Here is a 10,000-nt window from a genome sequence, read left to right on the forward strand (position 1 = left end):
TCCACTGAGCGCAGCCCAATTATGTGTAAAGAACTCTGTGCTGGCCTGAACCCTGGGTGACTGCAGTTGCAGCCAGACAAACACAGCTCACTAATGATGTAGGATCAGGTGTGATGCTGTCTCTGCGTGTGTTGGTGTGTGCATGCGTGCGTGTGTGTGAGGTATGCTAAATTATCATAAGTGTAGGGTCCATTGGGTCCTTCACATCTGTGTAGACGGCCGTTCTCCCCTTCTGCCTGTGATCACTGAACGCTCAAAGAGAGAGCCAACAAGATGTGACACACACACAAGCTCCTATAGTATGTCCTCTACAACAACAACACACACACACATGCATCATGTACACACACTCACACACGCACCATGCACACTGTACACATATATATATATACACATATAAATCAGAACGCACACACACACACATTACAAGGAGACCACATATACATACATGCATAGTACACACACACACACAAACACACACATACACACACTCAGCGGATCAGCAGGAGGCACAGCTCAGACCACCCGCAGAGTGCCCCACTTGTGTGTGTGTGTGTGTGTGAGTGTGAGGACATCACTGCATGAGGTCTGAAGCATGCCGGATCTGTCATCAAACACCCACACACGAACAAACACACACACACTCTGACAGTGTTTGTCAAGAGGGAAATCAACAATCAACAAATGAATAAGGACAGGACATAAGAGAGAATAAAACAAACACACACTGTGTGATGCCAAGATGAGAGGCATGGGGTGGTCACACCAAGCAAATCTACAAATACTGTGTGTGTGTGTTGGGGGTTGTGTGTTTGTATGATTATATGTTTGCACTAACTTTCAATGGGTGTGTGAATTACAGTGAGAGAGAAATAGAGATTTATGTTTGTCCATGTCTGCTTACATGTGTGTGTTTTAGAAAGAAGTAGCTATTTATATTTGTTTGTCTGTGTCTGTGTATCTGTGTGTGTGTTTGTGTGTGTGTGTGTGTGTGTGTGTGTGTGTATGTGTGCCTATTCATTTGTTTGTTTGTGCCTGTATCTGTGTGTGTGTGTGTGTGTGTGTGTGTGTGTGAATTGAGTTGGGTGTGGTCTCAGCCTTGCATCCCAGAGGGAGGAGTTGGTTAAACTTTAACGAGGTCATTAATTATGCAGGCCACCTGGGCTGCTTAACAAGCTTGGGGTGTCAGCTCCACCAATCTCAGTTCAGCACTGGAGTGGTAATTGGCCATCTCTGGTGAGAAATGACCATGGTGGTCCTGTCACACACACACACACACACACACACACACACACACAGGCAAGGCACGCATGCACACACACATGCAAGGAGCGCATGCACACACACACACACACACACACACACACACACACACCCAGAGGACACTGGCCTATGTATGTTGTTGATGATGCAGTCTAATAAAGATGGCAGCCATTTTGATCATCATCAAGCATCTGAGCAGCACAGGAGAGTGAGCATAGTAAGTATTTATGTGCTCACTATATGGTGGTGTCTCGTTATGCTCACTATATGGTGGTGTCTCGTTATGCTCACAATATGGTGGTGTCTCGTTTGACATAGTTATTTGTACACGTTGTAACTGTACAAATCACAGCATGTAAATAGGGAAATGTTGGAGCTCTTTTGTCACTATTGGGAGGTGTACTGTAGGCTATTGGAACCGGCCACTTCGAGGCACTTGTGCTTTGGTAGGTTAGTGGTGGGTGCGTCAGACCGAGTAACTACACGCACGGAGATGAGAAGGGTACTGTATGTGTCGACTTATCCAACTCTGGGGAATACGGTGAATGAGCTAAAGTCCCAAAAAGTCAGCGTGTTCCTTTAAATAAAGGTTAAAGACCAAAAATATATAGCTTGAGAGAACGAGAACCCTGATCTGATGAGCTGTTTATGTCTCTGAGATGTGGCTATATTGTCAGCGCTCCAGATATGATATGATGTCATTTCCTGAGAGATGTTGGTCCAGTGCGGAACTTCATGTAGATGATTTCATTTCCTGTGCTCTATTTAATCACATGCCTAAAAGCCCTGTGATGGAGTCCTGAAAGGGGGAAGAACTCTCTAAGAGGTGTGCTGTGAAAGTGTGTGTGTGTGTGTGTGTGTGTGTGTGTGTGTGTGTGTGTGTGTGGGTGAACTCTCTAAGAGGTGTGCTGTGAAAGTGTGTGTGTGTGTGTGGGTGTGCGTGTGGGTGAACTCTCTAAGAGGTGTGCTGTGAAAGTGTGTGTGTGTGTGTGGGCGTGCGTGCGTGTGGGTGAACTCTCTGAAGATGCTCTCAAAGCATCAGCACAAGGGGTTGATTCCCCTTTTAGTGTGTGGGCCAGGAAGGCTTCCTGAATGAAGACCTCATGAAATATTCAGATATGAAGGATACACACACACACACACACACACACACACACACACACACACACACACACACACACACACACACACACAGGAGATCCTGAGACCCTGTGGCTTTCCACTACCATCCTCTGCTCTGTGAGCTGCTTTCATCATAGGCCTGCTGACGTCAAACAAGTCACGAACGCTTCCCACCCCAGCCTCTCACGCGTACATGATGAGGAGTGTGTGTGTGTGTGTGTGTGTGTGTGTGTCCCTCTCTGTCTGTGTGTGTGTGTGTGTCTCTCTCTCTCTCTCTCTCTCTCTCTCTCTCTCTCTCTCTCTCTCTCTCTGTGTTTGTGTGTGTGTGTGTATGGGTGTGTGTGTGTCTCTCTCTCTCTCTCTCTCTCTCTCTCTCTCTGTGTGTGTGTGTGTGTGTGTGTGTGTGTGCTAAGCATTAAGAATGTGTTGTATGTCTGTGTATGTTAGTCAGAAAGAGAGAAAATGGATTTGTGTGTCTATTTGTGTGAGAGTAAATGAGAGAGAGAGTGTGTGTTTGTGAGAGAGAGTGTGTGTTGTGTGAGAATGAGTGAGAGAGTGTGTGTTTGTGTAAGAGTGAGTGAGAGAGAGAGTGTGTATTTGTGTGAGAGTCAGTGAGAGAGAGTGTGTGTTTGTGTGAGAGAGAGTGTGTGTTTGTGTGAGAGTGGTGTGTGTTGCTACTGGATGGGAAGTAGGAAGTTACTTTGACCACACTTGTAGAATAATCACTACTTTAGCTCTTATGAATTTCAGAGAAAGAGAGAGAGATAGAAAAGAGAGAGAATGTAGGAGAGAGAGAAAAGAGAGAGAATGTAGGAGAGAGAGAGTGAAGTGGGAAGTCAGGAAGAGAGGCGCAGAATAAGAGAGAGAAACCGTGAGCACTAGGGTGTGTGTGAGGGAGGAGACAAAGAGAGAGGAGGAAGAGGGGAGGAGAGGAGAGAAAAGGAGAGGGGAGGGCGGAAGAGGAGAGGAGAAGAGAGGAGGGAAGAGGAGAGGAGAGGGGAGGAGAAGAAAGGAGAAGGGAGGAGAGGGGAAGAGAGGAGGGAAGAGGAGAGGGGAGGACGGAAGAGGAGAGAGGAGGAGAGGGGAGGGGAGGAGAGGAGAGGGGAGGAGAGGAGAGGAGAGGGGAGGAGAGGAGAGGGAGCAGTGGCTACTGAAGACCACTGAGTCATTCCTGGCTGTCCTTCAGCGGTGGCCATGTCCACAGGCCTTTAGACGGCGCTGAGGAGTCGCCTGGTATACTCAGAGCCCTACTGCCCCACTACAGAATCTATAGAATGTTGTCATGACATTGCCTTGGTGATATGTTTGTAGTATACTATAGAATCTGATGGTTGTCATGGCATCACTATTGTGATGTTCAGTAGAGAATGGTTGCTGTGGTAGTATTCTTGCGGTGATTTGCTGTGTGTGTGTGTGTATGTGCGTGTGTGCCTCTTTGCATGTGTGTGTGTTAGAGTGTGCAGTATTACAATGATCACTTGTATTTCTGTGACATTATCATCTGAGTGTCATTCGGTGCGTTTGATCGATCAGCGTCTCAGGGGGAGGGGACCAGCCTAATTGAAATCGACAAGGAGGGGATGCATTAGAGAGATGACAGGGTAGTGATGGTGTTTGTGTGTGTGTGTGTGTTTAGTGACAGTGTGCACTTTCTGACTTTTAGAGATCAAATCCCCTCTCTCTATAAAAAGAGACTTTTGACTTTTAAGGCTCCTTTATTGACAATCAAAAAGGAAACCAGGTAACATTAAAACCAACCCATAATAAACCCTCCCTCCACCCCACCCTGCCAAAATAAACACACACAAAAAAACAGTAACCCAAAATAACAACAAAAAAATAAAAAAATAACCCACAAATTATGCGAAAGAAAAAGAAAAGAAAAAGAAAAAACAATCAACCAGACAGACCAACCTGCTATCAGTCACCCATCATACGGCTCAAAACTTAAACAGCAATTCCCCTCCTTCATCCAGTGCACAAATACAACCCTCAACCCCCCATGTTCCATTGAAAGACTCAAGATCACCAATTAACTGATAATACTTGTGCTCAATCCTCAGCCTTGTGGCCAAGGATAGTTTTAACAAAGGCACCCTTTCCCCTGTCCCCTCCACCCTGTTCCTCCGGGACAGCCACACAGCCATCTTAGGCCTAGTCCACACGTACCAAACCGATCTTTTTTTCCTCCGTCTTCCCTGGAACCGTATCAAGAATATTTGCGTCCAAACGGATCCATCCCAACACGACTCAACACGTTACTTCATACCACAGGCCTATAGGTGGCACTGTTTCTTTACAGACATTGACCAAAACTAGCGCTTTACAAACAGACAGAATAGGCTACGACGAAATGGCTAGTGAAAGGAAACCAGAATTGTTTGTGTGGACTGATGGTGAACTGTCAACTGTAGTCAACTGTAAAACTTTAAACTTTATTTTACGGTTTGTGAAGGGTGCAGTCCCGTCCTTTATTTGGCTAACGCAGGTAGGCCTACTAATCACCTTTACTTTCTTTGGTTGTAGGATAGTCCGTGATTCACATTAGTTTTGGCCATCACCGCAATTAGGCTACTAAACACAAGGCTTACCCAAGTTCTAGGCTATTCTGTCGCCACATTTATAATATTGCTATAAAACCTTCGTTAGTAACAGTCAATACTTTTGCCTGCATCAAATCGCACATTTGCATTCAGTGTGCTACCATCGGGCTTAACGTGAGTTCTAAAGCGTCTTTGTATGCTTATATCTGATTTCACTCGACTGTGAATGCATGTATATATGTTGTAAGACATGTAAAATAAATGAATGCCATTGGCACTACGCACAAATTAATGTAGCCTAAACTTACACCGCACTTTCCTAATAACTTAAGTTCTCTCGCGTCACTGACAGTAGCTAGAATGCATAAAAGAACACCGGGAAAAACAGTGTTCAGTCCACCAAGTCATAAGCTATCGGCACTGTGCAGCACCAGTTGTGATATTTATCTTACGGAGTGTAATCGTAGGTAATGTCATGCATGAAAACTAGTATTGTTAGGCAATACTATAAGTGCAACTCCAGGGCAGCTGAGGTGTGGCGATGACATCATCGATACACAAGCAGGATGTGCGGTTTCGCTGTCTAAACGAATTCAAACGGGCTACGGTTTCAGATTTTTCCACTCTAGGACCAGGTTTCAAGAAAGTACGGTTTCAAGCAGTGCGTTTACAGGATTCGTTTAGACACTCGGTCAAGACGAAGCAAAACCTCTGCGTTTAACCTAAGAAGTGTCTCCGTGTGGACAGGCCCTTAGCCTGTCCAAAAAGAAGAAAGAAGAAAGAAGAGAGAGAGAGAGAGAGAGAGAGAGAGAGAGAGAGAGAGAGAACGTGTGTGTGTGTGTGTGTTAGGTCAAATCCCTCTGGTTGACACATATAGATTATGTGTGGATGTGCTGGGATTCTTTTCAGTGTGTGTGTGTGTGTGTGTGTGTGTGTGTGTGTGTGTGTGTGTGTGTGTGGATTACTGGATGTGCTATGCTGCACAAGCGTAGCTGGTGGCCATGCCTGCTCTCCTCCTACAGGGCCGTGTGTAAACCACTCCATCCCTCTTTTTGCACCTCCATCTATTCCTCCATCAACTTCCTCATATACAGTATCCCTCCATCATTTTATACCTCCATCGATCCTATTTCTCCCTCTCTCTCTCTGGTTCTCCCTTCTGATGTCCATTTCAAGCCCTTTCTACTTCTTTCATCCCTCTCTCTGACTCACTCTATATCCCTTCTTTTCTACTTCCTCTCTTTTTTGTTGTCTCTACATATATCTCTCTTCTTCTGTCCTCTCTCTATTCCTTTTCTTCCCCCCTCTCTCTCTCCCTCTCACTGTTTTCCTCTTCTGTCTGTCTCTTCTTTGCTCTCTCTCTCTTTCTCTCTCTCCTCTCTCTCCCTCTCACTGTCTTCCTCTCCTCTCTCCCTCTCTCTCTCTCTTTTATCTCTCCCCCCCTCTTGCGTGACTTCCTGTGCCACTGCCTCTTCCTCCAACGCCATAGAAACCGAGTGGTTCTGGGATGGATCAGGGATCTTAAAGCAGCAGAGCAAAGAGGGAGAGAAAGAGGAAGAGGGGGAGGATGAAGAGGGGGAGGAAGAGGAGGATGAAGATGAGGAGGAAGAGGGGGAGGAAGAGGAGGATGAAGAGTAGGATAAAGAGGGGGTAGGGGAGGAAGAGGAGGATGAAGAGGGGGGTAGGGGAGGAAGAGGAGGATAAAGAGGGGGGTAGGGGGAGGAAGAGGAGGATGAAGAAGGGGTAGGAGGGGTAGGAGAAGAGGGGGAGAAGGAGAGAGAGTGTGTGTGTGTGTGTGTGTGTGTGTGTGGTGTGTGTATGTGTGTGTGTGTGTGAGTGTGTGTGTGTGTGTGTGGTGTGTATGTGTGTGTGTGTGTGAGTGTGTGTGTGAGTGTGTGTGTGTGTCCACCATCAGAAGCAGAGCCCACTGATCTTGTGATCTGACTGCAGCATCGGCACCGTTAGTGTTTGCACTTTAATTAAAGATTCCTCTCTCTGTGCGGTGCGTGTGTGTACATTGGAGAGACACGCGTTGGCACTGTGCCAGCTGCTGAGTGTTTGCCATCTCGGTCTGCCCACGGTAGCACCTGCCTGCTCCGCCTCACACTGGCACCTGAGAATGACTCCAGACAGTGGGCACCATGCCAGTCTGTGTGTGTGTGTGTGTGTGTGTGTGTGTGTGTGTGTGTGTGTGTGTCGATGTTATCTGGGACACCTGCATGTTGCTCTGTGCCAGTGTGTGAGTGAATTAGGCAAACCTGTGTGTGTGTGTGTGTGTGTGTGTGTGTGTGTGTGTGTGTGTGTGTGTGTGTGTGTGTGTGTGTGTGTGTGTGAGCTGGCATACACCCCCTGCATGCCAGCTCATATCAGCTCCGAGGATGCAGCTGTTCCTTCCTGTCTGACAGTGGATGCCACAGTATAGATATCCCACACACTGAAGGAATGACACTGGCCCCCACACACTGACATTGGCCCCCCCCACACCCCACACACTGACATTACCCCCACATCCCACACACTGACATTAGCCCCCCCCCCCCACATCCCACATACTGATTGATTGACTGATTGATTGATTGATTGATTCTTCTTTGACTGGGTGCGGCTGGGTGTGAGCTGGTGAGGAGTGCTTCAGAATGAGATTAGCTGTCTCTCTTACCTTTAACACCCTTTACAGCAGATACACTGAAATAACAACACACCTCCCCACCCACCAACGGCCTCACAAGAGACTGATGAGTCCAGATCAATATCATCGGATCAATACACCAGTCAATACAAAGAAAACACATGAATTACAAACACTTCACCATTGTTTCCTTGTTATAATGGTTGTCATGGTTAAGGTGTATGATGGCATGGTGCCATGTATTATGATAGTTTATGTTGTAACGTGAAGTGTAGTTAATAACTTTATTTCACATGCTCATAACTGTAATGTGCCATTATGTATAATGTGTGATATCAGGATGGTGCGGAGCCCATGCTTACTGCCCACCTCTCCTCCATCCCTACAGGTGACCCGATAGTCCACTGGCAGCCCCGACCCCCGCCCCCACGCCACGCCTCCCAGAGCATTCACCAGAAACACTGGAACCAGACCATACCTGAGCAGGACCATACCTGGACAACCGGACCACTGGGCTACACCTGGACTACAGGACTACACCTGAACAACAGGACTACACCTGGACTACAGGACTACACCTGGACAACAGGACTACACCTGGACTACAGGACTACACCTGGTCAACAGGACCTAAACAGGCGACAGGACTAGGAGGGCAAACCCGTTCCTGTGCTACACGAGGGCTCGTGGGTTGCATGTGGCCAGCAGGGCTGACCATGATATCAAGGGAAACATAACAGAGAGGATTACGGCTAGTCCAGAGGTCTGAAATCTACCTGGACACTAGGACCTGCCTGGGCTTTGCATTATAACACTGGAACTTGAAGGGTCAGCTGATGCGATGAGGCTGGGCAGCAGGACCACCCCTGGTGTGGGGGTCAGACCCTGGAGCTCAGGACTGGACTCAGACCCTGGAGACTCCCTGGAGGACTTAGAGCCCTGAACCAGAACCCAATTTAGCCACTCGGAGCCCCACCGGCTGCTGGCTCTATCTCTCTGTCCACCTCTGAGACCGGCTATCTCTGGATCAGAGTCAGTCGGACGGACTGCAGAGTGCGGTCCAGAAGCAGCTGGGTATTGGTGGGTGGCTACGTATCTTAGGAGATGGAGACAGGGATGAGAGATGTTAGTAGCCTGTGGCCACACACACACACACACACACACACACACACACACACACACACACACACCACCAAACACACATATAGGGAAAAATGGACGACCTATACTCTCATTCATTCATACTCAGTCTCTCCAGAGGCATTTTTTTTTATTTATATTTTGCTTTTTGACCCTCATGAGACTCCGTCTCTGGTGTTGCTCATGTTCTAGATACGTTTTCACCCTTTTTGATGCTTCCTGTGACCCTGTGAACTTTCAACTTTCACCCTCTGACCCATAGGAGGGCCTTGACCTCTTGAATCTTGACCATGCCAGATACTGACACTGAATCTTGGAGTGCTCAACCCAGACACACACATACACACAACACACACAGAGACAAACACACACACACACACACACACAACCCTGTGTAGAATATCTGCAACTGTTTCCTTTCTTTTTTTCTTGCCTTTTTTTCTAAAGACTGAGCTCGACTCGACATCAGCGGCGTGAGACGGGCTGACTAGATGTCATGGTACATAAATAATCATGTAAAAAGAGAAAAGGAAGCTTCGTATAGCAAATCAGATAAAAGAGATCTCTGACGGTTTTACTATCTGTGTTTTTAAAGGCCGGGTCCCAACTATTGAGTAAATGTGTCAGTATTATATGAATTAAATAAAAAATATTTCAAAAAACTAAATCTGGTGTGCTGTTAAAATTTTCCAACAATATCAAACAAAGGCTACTGTATAGACAGTCACACAGTGTATCTATACACATACATATACAACACACACACACACGCACACACACACAACACACACACAGCACACCACACACACACACACACCACACACACACACACACACACACACACACACACACACACACACACCACACACACACACACACACACCACACACACACACACACAACCTCACAAACACCTGGAGCGGGTTGCACCAACAGGACTTAGGACCAGTCTTAAGCTAAGACTGGCGTAACTCAGCGTTCTATGTCTAAAATGATGACTTGATGACCACGCTGACTTAGTGTGCTCTCTCTCTAAGTCTGGTCTTAAATGTTACGCCCTGTCGAGAGGAGACTTGTGTTAAGCCAGAGACCATTTTCTGTGTTGGTTTCTATAGTAATTTTCACAAAACCGTTGAGTGCAGCTAAAACGACAAGAAATTGAAGTAAACAATGCAATGGCGTGTCGAATTTATAGACTGTACAACGAATGTGCTTTAAGGTGTGAGAGAGTAGTGTGAGACAGAATGAACCCGCTAGATATCTACAATGACAATGAATTAATTTAAAGGTTTCGTTTTAGTAG

General features: G+C 46.7%; 1 protein-coding gene across 1 annotated transcript in view; it reads left to right on the forward strand.

Annotated features, from left to right (window-relative positions):
• tafa3b (TAFA chemokine like family member 3b) overlaps positions 1-8,756 on the forward strand; it is a 111,141-nt gene extending 102,385 nt beyond the window's left edge. Inside the window, exon 5 of the mRNA XM_048240244.1 lies at positions 7,946-8,756. Coding sequence (XP_048096201.1) covers positions 7,946-7,957 — 12 coding nt within the window. The 3' untranslated portion in view covers positions 7,958-8,756. The remainder of the gene's footprint in view (positions 1-7,945) is intronic.
• Positions 8,757-10,000: the final 1,244 nt, after the last annotated feature.

Source organism: Alosa alosa, chromosome 4 (genome assembly GCF_017589495.1).
Source record: "Alosa alosa isolate M-15738 ecotype Scorff River chromosome 4, AALO_Geno_1.1, whole genome shotgun sequence".
NCBI classification, from domain to species: Eukaryota; Metazoa; Chordata; class Actinopteri; order Clupeiformes; family Clupeidae; genus Alosa; species Alosa alosa.